Here is an 18,944-nt window from a genome sequence, read left to right on the forward strand (position 1 = left end):
TAAGCTTTACTTCCCCAGGTGGAGTGTTTGCCAGGCAGGGGCACAGGAGCATTTGTGTATTTATCCATCCCGGCCCTGGCAACTTGACAGTCTCTGCTGCCTGGACTGAGGGCTTGACAGCCACAGGCTGTGGGCAATGAGCTCCAGCTTGAGACACCAGCCCAAGGCAAGGGGGCTGCCCCAGCAGGTTGAACCAACACGCCCAGCTCTTCGCTAAGTCAGAAAGGAAAGTCTCCTACAGAGGGAGAGGAGTAAACACAAAGCCCGCATTCAGTCTTGTCTGTGGCGGGAAATGCAATGTTAGATCTGATCATGTTACCAGTGACCCCAGGCCAATTTGCACCAGCTACAGTTGGAGCGTCAAGCCAGGGATTTATATTATGACATTGCTTTCGGGCGTTGTGAAAAAGCAGGGGGTTGTCAGGCACCAGCTATGGTGCAAGACATGGAGCGGAACTGAGAAGTAGTGACAAGGCTGGGTCAGTTGTCACCCAAACCATAGCAATAGGTGAGACTGTAGATCCCATCAGGCTGGTGGCAACTTGAGGCACTGAGGGGAGAGTGAAGGGGAGCAAGACCAAGTGCCACTGGAAGAGAAGCTCTGCCCGGCCATTCCCCCACCGCGGTTCTTGCTCCTGGCTCTCTCCACAAACTACCGTGGAGGTTGTGATGATGCAGCCTCATTGTCTGGGATAAATACCTGAGGTTTGTTGTCTCATGCCAAGAGAATCGAGGACACGGACACACACAAGAAGTGGGTTTAGGGGCAGAGGTTTAATAGGCAAAACAAAGAGAAAGGAGAACAGCTCTCTCTCCTGCGACAGAGAGAGGAACCCAAACGTGACTTCCGGCCTGTGACAGAGTGCACCGGATTTTATAGACAGGTTTCAGGAGGTGGTGTCTGATTTACACAGGGCCCAAAGATCAGTTGAACCAGGTGTGATGTTTACATAGCATGGGGGAAGCTGGCCACCCCACCCTAATCTTATTATGCAAATGGGCTTGCCACCTGGCCGGTGCCATGTTGTCTGCTCCCTAGGCACACGTGGTTGGAAAGGAAAAGGGAAAATGCGGCCGCCATGTTGGACATGCCTAGTCCCAGGTGGCCTTTTCCTATTGGCACAGCTGCCAACATTCACTGTGCAAGCTTCTAGCTTGCTTGTCTATGTCTGCAACTCAATTTTACAGGCTACTCTTTGTTAGAAAAGAAAATGATTTGGGGGCTGCTTTTCATTAAAAGGAAAACCTTACCGAGAACTTCCTTACCCTCGCTATCTGCCTAAAAAGTTCCTTTTTAACTCCTCTAACAGTAAGGCCAAGGTGGCTCCTGGGTTTGCAGCACCCTAAAGAACAAGGTGAAGGTTCTCCCTCCAAAGGTATCGGTGTCTCCCAACCCCTGATGCAGAGCAGTAGCCACAGTAAAGGGGCCACAGCTGCCACAGAGACCCAGGGGACCCTGTGAGGAGCTGGAGGAGAGGAGGAGGCCTCTGAGTCAGCTAAAAAGACAGTGTCCACATTTTATTGCTATACCATGTGGACCTGGGAGATGGAATGCTACCCCTAAACCAAGCTAAAGCTAAGATGACCTCATCCTCTGTGCACAGGAGAAATACAGGCAGCTGTGCCAGCAACTTTCCCTAAGAGAGTGTTAACCGCAGTATGTCTGAGACAGGTCTCACTCAATTTAGAACTTTTATTTTGGCCAGGCGCAGTGGCTCATGCCTGTAATCCCAGCACTTTGGGAGGCCAAGGAAGGTGGATCACCTGAGGTCAGGAGTTCAAGACCAGCCTGGCCAACATGGTGAAACCCTGTCTCTACTAAAAATACAAAAAAATTAGCTGGGCGTAGTGGCAGGTGCCTGTAATCCCAACTACTCGGGAGGCTGAGGCAGGAGAATCACTTCAACTTGGGAGGCGGAGGTTGCAGTGAGCTGAGATTACACCACTGCACTCCAGCCTGAGTGACAAGAGTGAAACTCCGTCTCAAAAAAAAAAAAAAAAAAGTAGAAGAAGAAGAAGATTTATTTTGCCAAGCCTGGGTGCGGTGGCTTACATGGGTAATTCCAGCACTTCGGGAGGCCGAGGCAGTTGGATCTCTTGAGGCCAGAAGTTCAAGACCAGCCTGGCCAACATAGCAAAACCCCATCTCTACTAAAAATACAAAAAATTAGCCGGGCGTGGTGGCACACACCTGTAGTCCCAGCTACTTGGGAGGGTGAGGCAGGAGAATCACTTGAACCCAGGAGGTGGAGGTTGCAGTGAGCCAAGATCGTGCCACTGCACTCCAGCCTGGGTGACAGAGCCAGACTCATGTACTCCACCGCCCCTGTCCCCCCCAACACACACCATACACCAACTGTGGGCACGTTCCTATCCATCTGCCCTTTTAGCCTTGGCCATGGGGGAATTTATTAATTTTACTTACTTATCCCACCTTATTGTCAAGACCCAGCATACAAAGAATAAATTTTAATCAAATAAAATCCATCAATTTGAAAGATAGCTTTGTAAAAAGAAAACAAACACAGGAAAATAAGACGGATTTGGGAATTAGGTTAATTTCCAAAATGTAGGCCAGCAAGACAATCCACTCTCTTAGATGCGGGCCACAAATTTGGCTCTATACTTTCTAGCAACTAACCCAAAGAGGGAAATATAATCAAATATGAGATTTATGGTGTCCATAAGATAAAAGCACCATCTGCTGAGGAAAAATCCAAAAACCAGAAGAATATTCCTCCTAAATACCTTCATAGACGGAATCCTGTGCTGTGAAACCGATGTCTTCAACAACAAGCTTAAGGTAACTATAGAGATGAATGTCACAGTGAAAGCTGGGGGACTGAGCAAAGGAAGAAGGGGAAAGAAGGAAAGGAAGGGGCTGCAGGAGAAATCCCTAGTGTGGTTTGTGTCTGGGCAGAAGAGGCGAGGTAAGATTTACTTGGTAAGAATTAGCATGCTTCTTGCCAGGCGCCGTGGCTCATGCCTGTAATTCCAGCACTTTGGGAGGCCGAAGTGGGTGGATCACCTGAGGTCAGGAGTTCGAGACCAGCCTGGCTAACATGGTGAAACCCGATTTCTACTAAAAATAGAAGGCGTTGTGGTACATGCCTGTAATCCCAGCTACTTGGGAGACTGAGGCATGAGAATCACTTGAACCTGGGAGGTGGAGGTTGCAGTGAGGCAAGATCGCACCATCACACTCCAGCTTAGGCAACAAGAGTGAAACTCCGTCTCAGAAAAAAAAAAGAGCATGCCTCTTCCTCTAGCCCTGACCAAGCCACAAGCATTCATGGTCCCTGAAAAAATGTAAGATTATTTTTTGTTTCTCTTAAAAGAAATAACTGGAATTTTCCCCGACAGATGAAGAAGAACAAATAATAGCCAAAATTGTTGAGCTGCTGAAATATTCAGGGGATCAGTTGGAAAGAAAGGTATGGAACACCTTGAACTGATGTGATTGATTTCTGTGCCCATGCACTAGTACACGAGGATGGAATTGTACTCCAGGTTGCAACCTTATTCCTTTTCTTTTTTTTTGAGACGGAGTCTCGCTCTGTCACCCAGGCTGGAGTACAGTGGCACAATCTTGGCTCACTGCAACCTCCACCTCCCAGTTTCAAGCGATTCTCCTGCCACAGCCTCCCGAGTAGCTGGGACTACAGATGCTCGCCACCACGCCCAGCTAATTTTTTGTATTTTTAGTAGAGACAGGGTTTCGTCATATTGGCCTGGTTGGTCTCGAACTCCTGACCTCAGGTGATACACCAGCCTCGGCCTCCCAAAGTGCTGGGATTACAAGCGTGAGCCACTGTGCCTGGTCTACCTTATTCCTTTTCCAAGTCCTGGTTTCTACTTAGTCCTAAATTTTATTTCCCTTGGAGTCAAAATTCTTCATGCTGGTAGAATCTCAAAAATGAGTCACTTTGGAAAACATAAGTAAACCTTCTGGAGCCTCCTTGGAATTTTTGGAAACTGAACAAGGAGCTTGTTATTGCAGGAAAAGACACCAGTAAATTAAAATTTGCTGGATGGAATTATTAATGTCGTTCCCTATGTAACTGATCCTCACTGAAGTTTAGATTCGCGTTTGCTTTGCAGCCTGGATATCTGTGTCCCACGGTTGCTCCAAAGCTGGAATACGTTCTGGAATCTTTTTCCCCTGTAGTTGCTGGACTGTTGTCTGTTTAAGGGCTCTCTTAGCATTTCAGCCAGGGAGGCGTGCTAGTGTTACTGGGGGAATATATGGATTTCCTGCCATTTGGAAGTTGAGACCCATCCTTCCACTCAGGAATGGGTGAGAGTTGCCTTCAGGTAAAGAGTTGGTGAGCAAACCTTCAACAGAGTCAGAAGGGCTTCTCTGTGCCTCCTGGGTCCATAACCCACAGACGACTGGGTAGTCTCTAGGATCTGTCAATCATCTGGCTTGCAGACATAGATCCTTGTTTTGCCAGAATCTGTGGCGAGGGAGTCAGACCCCGGGGGTGGGGATGGGAGGTTCTGCAGGAAGACGAAACAGCTCCTGTCTCTATAGCTTTGTCAGAAGTGTGCCCAGAGACTGGTGACCCAGAGGGTGAAGCACCTGGGAGATGGGACAGAATGAGAAACAGCGAGAAAACCAGGGATATTAGGTTAAAGAAAAGAGAATGGGGTGTGTGAGCTTTGGGGCCACAAGTAGAAGGTAGAGAGGGGTGCAGAGGAAGCAAGAGATAGAACAGGATGCATGATTTAAGGGCACCCCTGCATTTCTCCAGAGCTAGTATCATGGATACAGAAATTATGCCTAGTATGGGGTGATTGATTTCTACTTATGGTGAGAACGAACCTCCATTCCTGGAGAATGGGCACTCCAGGCTGCCCATCAGAGTCAACGGGTGCCTTGTGACAGAATGATCTTCCTGTCACAGGAAGAATTGCAAGTAGGTGCCAATACCAGTTAGCAGTTCAGCACAGAACTCCGAGGGATCCTTTAGACATCCTCAAGGGCTCTTTACAACCTGGAGTTTCTGTGGCTCTCACGGCAGCCTCCTTCCCAGCTTCCCTAAGCCGTGACTTGCGGTCAGTGGTCAGGGAGGTGGGCAAGGTGGAGTGGGGGTGCTGGAGGTGGGACGAAGGCCATCTCTCAGGTTGTGAAGAGTGATGGTTTCATTTTCACCCCCACAAATTACCACTTTCAAAAGCCTCCCTTTGCCTGCTGCTCTCTGTTGAGGAGTTCGGATATTTTACATTGTTAATGGCAAAGCCTTGCTTGTTATTTCCTTTACACACTTCCCCACTAGGGAGCTCTGCTAGGGACACACTGTAGGTGTGACCTTGTGCTGTGGGTGCCAAGCTCCCACTGCAGAATGCCATGTGTGAGGCTGCAGGGGATCTGCAGAGCCACTGGTCCCGAGCGCACACACAGCCCAAAGGCCCATCCTATGCCTCCAGGAAAGGCCAAAGAGCCAGGTGCACCCGAGAGGGACAGGCAGGGGAGGGGTGAGGAGGTGCCGACGGAAGCCCTGTCTTTGTGGCGTTCGATTCTTTTACTGTCCTGGCACAGTCCCGACTTGGCTGCCTGCTAGGGTTTTGAGCCTGGCCTCCTCCATTGGAAAACTGATGAAGAGGAGTCCATCCCCTGTTATGGAGGAGGCCGGCCACGCCTGCTGCAGAGTCACAACCCAGACGGGGCCTGGATGGTGGGAGTGGGCTTGGTTCAGGGAAAAGACAGGTCTGCCAAAATCTTCCAATCGCATCTGACTCATCCCCCAGATATCCCTTTTAGAAACAATATGTGTTGAAAACCCACTTGGCTTATCATTCCTCTAGGACAGAACTAGAGGAATTTCAAATAAATATTTTGTCCCTGCTCACTAAGAAATTTCCATTTTCACATGACAACTGGCATATTAACAGACATTTCAAGAATGCTTTAAATGAAGATGATATATAGCTTTTTGATATGAGCCCTGATTTTTCAAAAGCAGAAGAGGCAGCATTGATTTTGTTTTAAAGGCATGGTAGCCCAAAGGAGGTAAAGCAGAGAGATACCAGGTTCAAGGGAGGGCCAGGAGGTAAAATCAATAGGCTAGAATAATGGGAAAAAAATCAATGAATTGGAGTTTTTTTAAGTGAACATATGCACGCGAGGGAGTCTTCCCTGACCTCCATGCTCCCATAGCATCCTGAAAAATGACTCGCATTTCCGGAGCACCTCTTCTATGTCCAGCACTATAAAGTGTTCAACTACCCTATAGTATAGGGCCAAGCACAGTGGCTCACACTTGTAATCCCAGCTCCTGGGGAGGCCAGGGTGGGAGGATCACTTGAGGCCAGGAGTTTGAGACCAGCCTGGGCAATATAGGAAGACCTTGTCCCTAAAAAACAATAATAATAAAGGTTTCTTAAGAAAATGAAGGCTGGGGATGGGCTCAGTGGCCCACGCCTGTAATCCGAGCACTTTGGGAGGCCGAGGCACGTGGATCACCTAAGGTTAGGAGTTCAAGACCAGCCTTACCAACATGGTGAAACCCTGTCTCTACTAAAAATACAAAAATTAGCTGGGTGTGGTGGTGTGTGCCTGTAGTCCCAGCAACTTGGAGGCTGAGACAGAAGAATTGCTTGAACCTGGGAGGCGGAGGTTGCAGTGAGCCAAGATCGCACCTCCGCACTCCAGCCTGGGCGACAGAGTGAGACTCCATCTCAGAAAAAAAAAAAAGAAAGAAAGAAAAGAAAAGAAAAGAAAATGAAGGCTGGGTGCAGGGACTCATGCATGTAATCCCAACACTTTGGGAGGCTAAGGTGGGTGGAATGCTTAAGCCCAGGAGTGGGCAACATGGCGAAACCCCATCTCTACAAAAAAAAATAGAAAAAACTTAGCCAGGTGTGGTGGCATACACCTGTAGTCCTATCTACTTGGGAGGCTGAGGCAGGAGAATCGCTTGAGCCCAGGAGGCAGAGGTTGCAGTGAGCCGAGACCACACCACTGCACTCCAGCCTGGGCAATGGGAGTGAAACCCCGTCTCAAAAAAAAAAAAAAAGAAAGAAAGAAAACAATTACCTTATAGTATCGATAGTATCACCATCCTAGTTTAGAGATGACAAACTGAATCTGAGAGGTTAATTTCCCCAAGATTGCATAGCTAAGTAAGAGGTGAACCCAGGGGTTTCAGCCAGATAGTGATTCTTAAGCTTCAGATCCCGTCCATTACACTACCTCCAGCAAAGCACATCGCATTGTTTTGTAATTCCCACTAGACTGAGCCCTTTGAGTGAGGACCTGCATCTCAGTCATCCATACTAGCTGCCCATTATAAGTGCTCAGGAAATATCTGTTGAATGTCAGATGAACTGACTGTTCCATTTCATACACATATTTGTGCCGATGGAATGAATTCACCGAGCGGTACATGCCCATTCTGGTTCTGCAGGACGCTGCCTTCATCCCCATTCCCTTGGTTGACACCAGCATCCAGGGTTTTCCAGGGGGTGGTTTGATGGCCTGCATTTGAGCTAAAGAAAGAACTTCCGTCTGCCTCCTGGAGCCAAGCTACTGTACTGAGTGCTTATTCTCTTGTACACAGCTGAAGAAAGATAAGGCTTTGATGGGCCACTTCCAGGATGGGCTGTCCTACTCTGTTTTCAAGACCATCACAGACCAGGTCCTAATGGGTGTGGACACCAGGGGAGAATCAGAGGTCAAAGCTCAGGGCTTTAAGGCTGCCCTTGCAATAGACGTCATGGCCAAGCTCACAGCTGTTGACAACCATCCGATGAACAGGGTGCTGGGCTTTGGCACCAAGTACCTGAAAGAGAACTTCTCACCATGGATCCAGCAGCACGGTGGATGGGTAAGCATATCGTATTTAAAAACAAATTTTCTCAGAACTCAGAAGAGATGGGATGGGATGGAATTTTTCTTTTTTTTTATTTATGAAGGGAACACATCTATGAAGCAGTTCTCATGAGTTTAGGACACTTGAGTGGCAAGAGACAGATCCCATTGATGGGAACATATTTTTAGTGATTATCTTCATCATCAATAAATATTTACTGAGCTCTCCAAGGGTATGTAGGGTATGTGTGGATGGAGAGGGACTGGTCAGATGGAACAGGAAATGAGGAGATGCCGAGATAAGAAATGTTTAGATAGATGTAATTTCTGTTTTCACAAATTTTGCAGGCAACAGAAGTCTGGCAGGGAGACAAGGGGAGGCAGACAGTTCTCCACACTTGCAGATACTTAGAGGTCGCAGGGACTAAGCCTCATGCAGAGACTCAGGGTTCACGACATTTTGTCATTGCTGCTTTGACCCAGCCATTTTGAGGGTGACATTTTGATACCAAATAAAAAGCCAACAGTTAAACTTTCATTTTCAATTACCTGATATCAGTCAAAACAGACCTCTTTCCCCTAGGCCTCAAACCCTCTCCCATCCCTCATCCCCAGTTCCTCAGGTCTCCTTAAAACTGCCATGTTCAAATGGCTACATAAGGTCCACCGTGTCAAAATGTGCTACCCCAGAACTTTAACTCTCAACAGGCCTAGGCATTCCTAGGTGGACAGAACTTCACCTCACATTATCCTTAGTTCGCTTTCCACTAGAATGGTCCAGGGGCCAGCAGGAGGATTGAGTTGGCTCTAGGCATGGCTGGAGTGACCCTGGGACCTCATAATAGCCTTGGTCTCCTTGTTCACAGAAGGAAAGTGCAGCTGGTCTTGCCCAAGGGTCTTCAGCGGCCGCCATGGCCTTCAGCGCCCGCCATGGCCTTCAGCGCCTGCCATGGTCTTCAGTTTCTGTACATTGAGTTCCTTTCTATTTTCCACTTTTGCACCAAGTATGATAACCCTAAGTGGCTGATCTGAACAACCAAGGCTGTTCTTAAGTATTCTAAACTTAAGCTGCCTTAGTTTATTCTAAAAGGAGGACAGGTTCCTCAACATTGTTTTAGTTCTACCTATTCTTCTTTCCAGGATTCCTCCACCCCGACAACCTCCTCGAGCCCTCATCTGCCCCAGAGTCTCTCCTGACCCTTCCAGCTCAAAGGCTGCACAGCCTCTAATCTCCAACACTTCATGTTTGCACCCTAATAATAGACAAAAGATGATCAAATTCCCAATTGACTATGTTTCAAGCATTCATTTAAAAAATCATTGTTAGTCCTCTTAATATATTTTCTCAGAGAAATTATAATTATCAATTGGGTTCACAGGCCAGCTCTCAAAAATCTATTTAATCCACTAATGTAGCTAAAATACCATAAATATGCTATAAAAAGCAGTGGTTCCACACCAAAAGCACAAGCAACTAAAGAAAGAATAGATACACTGGATTTTGTTTTGTGCTTCCAAGAACACCACCACCAAGAATGTGAAAAAACAAACAAACAAAAAAACCCACGGAATGGGGAAAAATACTTGCAAATAATATCTCTAATAAAAGACATATCTAGAATATATAATGAACTATTATAATTGAACAATAAAATGTCAAATAACCCAATTTTCAAATGAGCAATGGATTTGAATAGACATTTCTCCAAAGAATATATATAAATGGCTAAAAGCACACGAAAAGAGGCTTGACATCTTCATTTCAACAGTAGGAAAATGCAAATCAAAGCAACATTGAGCTCTAACCACTATGGTGGCTAAAATGAAAAGGAAAAGTATTGATGTTGGTGAAGATGTGGAGAAATTGGAACCGTTTATGTTGCTGGTTGGATTGTAAAATGGTGCAGTCCCTTTGGAAAACCACTTGGGAGTTCCCAGAAATGTTAAATATAAAGTTACCAATTCCACTCCTGGATATATACCCAAGAAAGTTGAAAACATATTTTCATACAAAAATGTGCACATGAATGTTCATAGCTTCTATTAGCCAAAGAGTGGGAGCAACCCAAATGTCCATCAACTGATGAATGATGAATGGATAAGGAAAATGTAGTATAGCCACCCAATGGAATATTATTCCACTATAAAAATAAAGCAAGTATTGATACATGGATGAACCTTAAAAACATTGTGCTAAGTGAAAAAAAGTCAGGCAAAAAGGCCATATACTGTATGATTCCATGTATAGGAAGTGTCCAAAATAGGCAAATGTATAGATACAGAAAGCAGACTTGTTGCCAGGAGCTGAGGGTGAGAGAATGGGAATAATTGCTAATGGATGTGAAGTTTATTTTTGGAGTGATGATAATGTCCTAAAATCAGAGGTGATGTTTGCATAACTGTGAATATACTAAAAGTGAATATACTAATTCACTGAATTAGTGAATTTTATAGCACAATTATATTTCAATAAATCTTTTATAAAACTAGCAGTTCTAATTCTAGTAATCAAAAAGAGGAAAGAGAGATGAATACTTTTTTTTTTTTTTTAATTTGGCTGCTGGTACTGGAGAAAAAAAAACAGTTCCAATTAGAAAAAAAAAAGATGAATTATTCCGTAGGAATACTAAAGCGGATTTCCAAAGGCTTCAGAACTTGATGGCACTAGTTCTTTAACATCTGTAGTTTCAATTCAAAATGTATTTCTTATCCAAGTTATCATAAACCTTAATCTTAACTCTTGGCCGTAGTTAAGTTTAATTTGGAGCATGTCAGTGGAAATTAGGAGAGGGGAGAAAAATAATGTGAGAGGGGATGACTAATTTTTCCAAAGGGTACAAAAAAAATAAAGGATGTTGATAAAGAATATTTATGAACTGATATGAGCTATGGAAGTGTGAAGGACATGTGGATTGGGGCATGTGCTCAGAGTCCCTTAACGGGAAAAAAGGAAGACACTGGGAAGTAAGCCTCCTGGGACTTCCATTGGCACCAAGTGTCTCAATGGCCGTCTGTGCTGTCCTTGTAGTAGTGTGGGAGGAGAGAAATCTAGTCCCATGCACAAGCTTTCCGGAAGCTCAGGGTTCCTAACTATCTCAGTATTCCACATTTCATAGGAGTACATGTCATCTTCCCAACTAAACTGCAAATCTGTAAGGGTGAGATTGTGTATTTTATGATGGCTCCTTTAATCTCCCATAGCTCCCATTCCTCTACCTAACACCATAGATGTTCAGCCAGAACTTGTAGAACAGTGAATGAATCGATCAAATGAATGAATAGCAACTCTATCTACAAGGCTGCCAAACAAGCTACTGTGAGATTCTGATTTACTCTTCGGTTCTTTGTTCTGTCTGTGGAGCACCGTTCACATAGTTACCTTGCAGTCCTGCCACCTCACCCATTCTGTAGCACTCTGAAAGGAGAGGGTTGTAACCTCCATAGTCATTGACCTTTCAGTACCCACTTTTTTTGAATTTTAAATACACCCTCGAAGCCCTCCCATCTTCAAGAAAAGATCCAGCCTGTTAACTCTGGGTGTGTAACGTTAAGACCTTGGCTGATGTTTTCCTTGCAGGCATACCAAGAATGCCAGTTACCTCTCCAAACCCTCCCCCAAACTAACATGGTCTCCTGAGCCTTGGGTCGTGCCTGGGATAGAGCAGAGTTAGCAGCCATATGTTTTCACTTCGACAGTAAATCTGACTTGGAATTTTAAGAATCTATTTTTCCCCCTCTAGGAAAAAATACTTGGGATATCACATGAAGAAGTAGACTGAAATAGCAGATTTGTCGTCAGGAATACTCATCGCCTACTGTGGCCCTGTGTGCACTGGCCTCAGATGGACTACAGGAGATTACCATGTACAAGGCAGAGGGAGCACTGACGTTTTCAAAACCATTATTCCCGTGACTGGAGAGGCATCAAGAGAGGCCTTGTTCGTCTCCAGCTCATAGAACGTAGCAGCGTAGTCCTTGACATTGATGTTTTTCAGGCCCTCCATTGAGTGCCTGAGGAAATCTATAAAGATAAGTGGCGATGTTGTTCCAAACACTCAGAACAGATACCATCATCCTGCCTTTGTTAGCTGCTGTAGGGAAAGTGTGTTACAGATGTCTGCTGACCTCACAGGGGTGAAATGATAAACTGTGCATGTGTTTACACTTCCGTTTCTAGTACTATTTATTTTTAAACTACACTTGGGGAGGCCTAATACCTAGGAAGATGTTGCTCTTCACGTTAGTAAACACAGCCTAAAGAAACTCTTAGGTTTACTGCTAAGAGTTTCCATTTGTTTGGAGAGATAACTGTTGTCTGTGCCTTTTTGAAAAACTTCCATTTGGTACAAAATTTTTACTTCAACAACCCCTCAACCCTTTTCTCAGGGACCACACCTCTTCTTCCCAAGGTCCCTGGGACTTCATCATTCTTTGTGGTAGTGCAATGATTGGTAGCAGGTAAAATAAATACATAGAAAGACAACTGTCAAAAGAGTGTCTTCTGATTAGTAAGTAATAAGTCTTCTGATTGAGCATCAAATGAGTTAATTTACATAAAGTGCTTAGAACATTTCTTGGTACTTAATGTTATGTCTTCACTTATGGTCTCTAATATGTGCTGCTCTCAGCTAAGCTGCCAATTTCCTCTTCTGTCAACGCAGTCCCTGATCGTTTTCCTGACATTGAGGCTGTTCAGTCTAAGGTTTTTTAGAAATATGCTCAATAGTAAGTGTTCAAGACATAAAACAATTTAAAAAATACTATAAAATATAAGGTCTTATAAATTTCTGGATATCTAGTACCCAGCAGATGGCCTGATGTAAAATTGGTGCTTAATAAACCTTTGAAGAATAAATACATCAATAAGTCAGACATACTCTCAGGTTCAAGGGAAAACTGGATCTATCTATTATCAAATGCTTCACTAGCCTACCCATCTCAATAAAATGAGTTATTCTCTTTTGTTTTCTTCTCCCACATGGAAGTCATCAGTGTTAGGGATAGAGGAGTCTCCATTTTTTTGTTTGTTTGTTTTCTTTCGTTTTGAGATGGAGTCTTGCTCTGTCACCCAGGCTGGAGTTCAGTGGCGTGATCTCGGCTCACTGCAACCTCCACCTCCTGGGTTCAAGTGATTCTCCTGCCTCAGCCTCCCAAGTAGCTGAGACTACAGGCACTGCCAGCATGCCTGGCTAATTTTTTTTTTTTTTTTTTAATTTTTAGTAGGGACGGGGTTTCACCGTGTTAGCCAGGATGGTCTCAATCTCCTGACCTTGTGATCTGCCTGCCTTGGTCTCCCAAAGTGCTGGGATTACAGGTGTGAGCCACCACGCCCGGCCAGGAGTCTCCTTTTATACATGGAGACACTGAAGACCACCTCTTCCTCCACTCTGATCCCACCATTCCAAACTCTTTGCAGTTCCCCAAAGGTATTATGCAACCTGGTACCTCTGAGCCTTCATAACAATATCCTCTCTACTTGGAGTGCTCTTGCCTGCTGGCTTCCTTTCCCCCTATTTCCACTAAAACAACTAACTCTAGCTCATCATTCCAAATTTCCTTCATTTCCTCCAGGACTCATTTGCTAACCCTCCCTTGGCCATCACGTGACTGTATTTGGATGCCTTTTCCCAGAAGATGCTCCACATCACCCTGCATGTAGACATTATGGTTAATACATTGCACCGTAAGATTTGGTTTACCCAGTCTTTCTCAGTGAATTGTAAAGTCTTTTGCAAACAGGTGCTATGCCGAATTTAACTTTATATATCTAATGCCTGGCATGGTTTTGGCACACAGTTGCAGAACCATACCCTCGTCTGACTGATATAGCTTGTAAATCAGTATGACTGGAATATGCCCTAAGATATATGTACTTACGACAAACTCGCCACGTGTTTCCAGTATCATCTACAGCTTGTGGTCAAGATAAGTAATTAACCAGATTTAATCTCCTGCTTGAAACAACTAAAAAAAAAAAAAAAAAAAGACAAAATATATGAGAATGATTTTTAAGGCATTGGACATCAGGTAATGGGGGACTGGTCCCTGAGAGATGAAACTGTAAGTGAGCCCTATGTCTGCCCTAGAGTACTGCATGTAAAGAGTTTCTAGGCCATGCTGGAGAGAGGGGAACCCACGCAAAGTTCACCAGCTCCCTGAGTAGAGGGGATAGAGCTAGGAATCCATAAAAGTCAGAGCAGCTGAAGTTTGCAAGTCTGATAAAGGATGAAGGAGAGTGGCACACAAAGCTCCAGAGACCTGCAGACATTTCCTCTTAGGTGTTCAGATGAATACTGATCAAAACATGCGCATGAAGAAATTACGCAAAGCATGGGGAAGAACCACCTGAAAATATTAAAAGGAGCGCTCTCCAAAGCCTACACAAAGCCAGGAATACTGCCTGTTTGGGCAATAGGTAGAACACACAAAACAATTTTGTCTCAGAAGTGGCAAAAATTAGCCCTAGACTAAGAACTCTCTGGTTCTGCACAAGCTAAAGATTAAGAGCAAAAACTTAAAGGATTAAACTGTTACCAAGTAACTGAGCTGTGTTCTAGAACAAACACAAGGATATCTATAGAATAATCAAAATATCCAACATCCAACAAGATAATAGTCACAATGTCTAGCTTCCAATAAAAAATTATAAGGCATGCAAAAAAGCAGCAAAATGCAATCCATCATGAGAAGAAAAATCAGGAAATCTATAATGTTACAGGCGATAGAATTGTTAGACATTGGAACTAGTATAACTGTATTCCACATGTTGAATAAGCCAGAAGAAAGAAAACATGCAAAGGACACATAGAACTTATAATAAGTATGACTCAGACCAAAGTTCTAGAGATGAAATCTGTAACAACTGAGATGAAAAACATGCTGGATTGCATTAATAGCAGATTAGACATCACAGAAGAATGGATAGGTAAACTTGAAGACAGCAATAGATCCAAAATAAAAAACAGAAAAATAAGATTGGGGGAGAAAACAGCAATAGCGAATTGTGGAATGACTTCTGATGGCCTAATATAGGTATAATTGAAGTGAAGATTTTCCAAATTTGATGAAAACTATAAACCCACAGAACCAAGAAATTCTACAAATGCCAAGCACCAAAAACAGGGACAGGGAGGAAACTACGCCAAGGCACACCATAAATTGCTCAAAGCAGTGATAAAGAAAAAAATGTCTTCCAAGCAAGCAGAGAAAAAGGCATATTATATGCAGAGAAAGAAAACTTAAAATGACAGCAAACTTCTTGGAGAATAACACAAAAGAAACAGTAACCTCTCTAATGTATCAACACACACACACACACAAACTATAAATGCAGAATTCTATACCCAGCCAAAAGATAATTTTAACATGTAGGGAAAATAAAGACTTTTTAGATGCATAAATCCTAAAAGAATTCCTTATCAGCAAACCTGAACTATAATAAATATTAAAGAAATTTCTTAGGTTGAAGCCAAATTATTCCAAATAGAAATTTGTATCTTAAAAAAAGCACTAGAAATGATAAAACGTGGGTAAATATAAAGAATTTTTAATTAAAAGATAATGTACTATTTAAAAGAAAAAAAATACTGTGTTAAAAGAAAAAATTTAATGCATATTAAAATATATAAGAATAATAGTACAGAGGGTAGGAGACAGAAATGGAAGTGTAATTGTATAGTTCCACACTATATGTCGAGTGCATAATTTCCCTTGAAAGTAGACTGGGCCAGGTGCAGTGGCTCATCCCTGTAATCTAGCCACTTCCAGAGGCCAAGGCAGGAGGATCACCTGAGGTCAGGAGTTCAAGACCAGCCTGGCCAACCTGGTGAAACCCCATCTCTAGTAAAAATACAAAAATTAGCCAGGCATGGTGGTGCACACCTACAATCCTAGCTACTCAGGAGGCTGAGGTGAGAAGATCACTTGAACCTGGGAGGTGAAGTTTTCAGTGAGCCAAGATTGCGCCATGCACTCCAGCCTGGGTGACAGAGCAAGACTCTGTCTCAAAAATCAAACAAAAAATAGACTGTGGTAAGTTAAAAATGTATACTATAAACCCCAAATCAACCCCTAAAACACACACACACACAAACTGATACAAAATTTATAGCTAATAAGCCAACAACAGAAGTAAAATAGAATCATGAAAAATAATCCATAACAAGGCAAAAAAGGACAGATGAGACAGAAACAGCAAGTGGTCTATTAAACTCAACCATATCAATAATCACAATGAATGCAAATGATATAGATATTCCAATTAAATGGCAGACATTATCAAATTGGATTAGAAAGTCAGACCAACTTTATACACATACACATCCTCCAAAAAAAAAAAACTTTAAATACAAAGACATGAACAGGCAAGGATGGATGCTTTGGGAGGCCAAGGTGGGTGGACTGCTTATGTCCAGGAGTTCAAGACCAGCTTGGGCAACTTGACAAACCCTCTTCTCTACAAAAAACACGCAAAAATTGTGTGGTGGCCCATGCCTGTAGTCCCAGCTTCTTGGGAGGCTGAGGAGGGAGGCTCACTGGAGCCCAGTAGGTCAAGGCTGCAGTGAACCATGTTCATGTCACAGCACTCCAGCCTGGGTGACTGGGTGACAGAGAGAGACCCTGCCAAAAAAAAAAAAAAAAAAAAAAAAAAGTCAAAAGACGGGAAGATGTACCAAAACACCAGTCAAAGGAAAATGGAGTGGCTACGTTAATATCAATCCAAGTAGATTCAAAGCAAATGACATTACCAGGTGATATAGTTTGGATGTTTGTCCCCTCCAAATCACATGTTGAAATACGATTCCCAATTTTGGAGATGGGCCTAGTGGGAGTTGTTTTTGTCATAGGGGCAGATCCCTCATGAATGGGAGGGATCCCTGAAGTAATAGGTTCACACAAGATCTGGTTGTTAAAGAGTCTGGAATTTTCCACATCACTGTTGTTCCCTCTTTCATGTGACACGCCTACTCCCCCTTTCCCTTCTGCCATGATTGTAAGCTTCCTGAGACCCTCACTAGAAGCAGATGCCAGCACTATGCTTCTTGTACAGTCTGCAGAACTGTGAGTCAAAATAAACCTCTTTTCTTTATAAATCACCCAGTCCCAGGTATTCCTTTATAGCAATGCAAAATGGACTAATACACCAGGGAAAAAGAATGTCATTTAATAATAATAAATGAGTCAATTCGTCAAAGGACATAACAATCCTGATGTTATGCATCTAATAACGGCCTCAAAATACATAAAGCAAAAACTAATAGAATTGCAAGGAGCAATATACAAAAACGTTTCACAATTATAGCTGGAGATTTCAACATCTCTCAATGATTGATAAAACAAGTAGACAGAAAATCAGTAAGGATAGTACAGATTTGAAAAACTTAGAGCATTAAAACCAACAACAGCAGAAAAAAAGCATTATTTTCAGGTGCACATGGACATTTAAAACATTGAACTATCTTCTGGACCATAAATCTCAATAAATTTAAAAGGATTCAAGTAATTTAAAGAATGTTTGTTGACCACACTGTAATAAATTAGAAATCAATAACAAAGATATCCAGAAAATCCTTCAAATGTTTGGAAACTAAATAAACCTGTCTACATTACCCATGGGTCAAAGCACAAATCAAAAGGGAAATGAGAAGTATTTTTAACTTAAAAATGAAAGCACAGCATACTAGAATTTCTGAGAGGCACTAAGGTAGTACTTAGTACTTCACTTTAGCAAAGGAAACTTTAAAACACTACATAGCTATATTAGAAAAGAATAGTCACTAACGGACGACTTCAGCTTGTACCTTAAACTAGAAAAGGCAAATCTAGAGTAGGCATGAGAAAGGGAATTCAAGAAATAGAAAACAAGAAATAGTGAAAAAAAATCTACAAACCCAAAAGCTGGTTTGTTGAGCATATCAATAAAACCTCTAGCTTGACTGATCAGAAAAAAGGAGAAAATACGAAGATATTTTCAGAATGTTTTCAAAATTTTGAAAAGTAGAATGTGTCATGAGCAGACTAAGAGCAGAAGATATACCAAAGAAAACTCAGCCTGAAGGAAAATTATAGCAGATGGAAACTCAGATCTCTACAAAGGAATAAGGAACATCAAACATAATAAATATGCAGATAAATGAAAGTGTTTTTCTTTACGTTTAAAAGACAATTGTTTAAAGCAAAATAATAAGAGTATACGATGTCATTTACAACATGCAGAAGTAAAACTTATGGCAATAAAAACACAAATGAAGCCAGATGCAGTGGCTTTCACCTGTAATTCCTCAACTTTGGGATGCCGAAGTGGGTAGATCACCTGAGGTCAGGTGTTCGCGACCAGCCTGGCCAACATGGTGAAACCCCGTCACTACTAAAAATACAAGAATTAAGTGGGCATGGTGGTGCATGCCTGTAATCCTAGCTGCTTAGGAGGCTGAGGCAAGAGAATGGCTTGAACCTGGGAGGCAGAAGTTGCAGTGAGCCAAGATTGTGCCACTGCACTCCAGCCCAGGCAACAGAGCAAGACTCCAGCCCGGGTGACAGAGCGAGACTCCATCTCTCAATAAATAAATAAATAAATAAATAAATAAATAAATAAATACACAAGTGATAGGAAAGAATTCCGGGAAGATAGTGGAGTAGGAAACACCAGAAATCTGTCTCCCACCTAGACAACAATAACTCAGACAGAATCAATCTGAAATAACTATGGTGGAACTCTGAAGTCTATTAAAGGTTTGCAACTTCCAGGCAAAAGCTTCAACAGGTAAACTACAGTTAATTTAATCAATTTCAGCTCTTAGCACAATACCAGCTACCTATCCCTCAACTCCAGTCCCATGGCAAGCAATGGTGCACCTGTTCCTGGAGAAGTTTGCACACAGCTTGTGGTAAGCAGAGTGGAAAAAAAGAACCCTGTTCTCCAAATGCCAGGGATCTGTGCACTGATTGCTGACTCCTGCTCTGATCAAAGAGGTGCAGGTAAAGAGGTGGCAGCCATTGTTTGTCAGTCTGACCTATTACACCTCTCCCCATGACTACAAGCCTCTCCTCCCCCAGCTGAAGTGACTTCCTGGAAATTTAAAGGGCCTCTGCCCTCTTTTTCTCCTTTTCATTGTTCTCCTTTTCCCCTTTG

At 43.1% G+C, this 18,944-nt stretch overlaps 1 protein-coding gene across 2 annotated transcripts in view; it reads left to right on the forward strand.

Annotated features, from left to right (window-relative positions):
* Positions 1-12,305, forward strand: part of BCL2L14 (BCL2 like 14) — a 28,808-nt gene extending 16,503 nt beyond the window's left edge. For both annotated transcript variants that reach the window (XM_015151095.3, XM_028829262.2), the window contains exons 4-6: positions 3,364-3,434; positions 7,563-7,829; positions 11,554-12,305. In XM_015151095.3, coding sequence (XP_015006581.3) covers positions 3,364-3,434; positions 7,563-7,829; positions 11,554-11,592 — 377 coding nt within the window. In that variant the 3' untranslated portion in view covers positions 11,593-12,305. The remainder of the gene's footprint in view (positions 1-3,363; positions 3,435-7,562; positions 7,830-11,553) is intronic.
* The last annotated feature ends 6,639 nt before the right edge of the window (positions 12,306-18,944 follow it).

This window comes from Macaca mulatta, chromosome 11 (genome assembly GCF_049350105.2).
Source record: "Macaca mulatta isolate MMU2019108-1 chromosome 11, T2T-MMU8v2.0, whole genome shotgun sequence".
Classification (NCBI taxonomy): Eukaryota; Metazoa; Chordata; class Mammalia; order Primates; family Cercopithecidae; genus Macaca; species Macaca mulatta.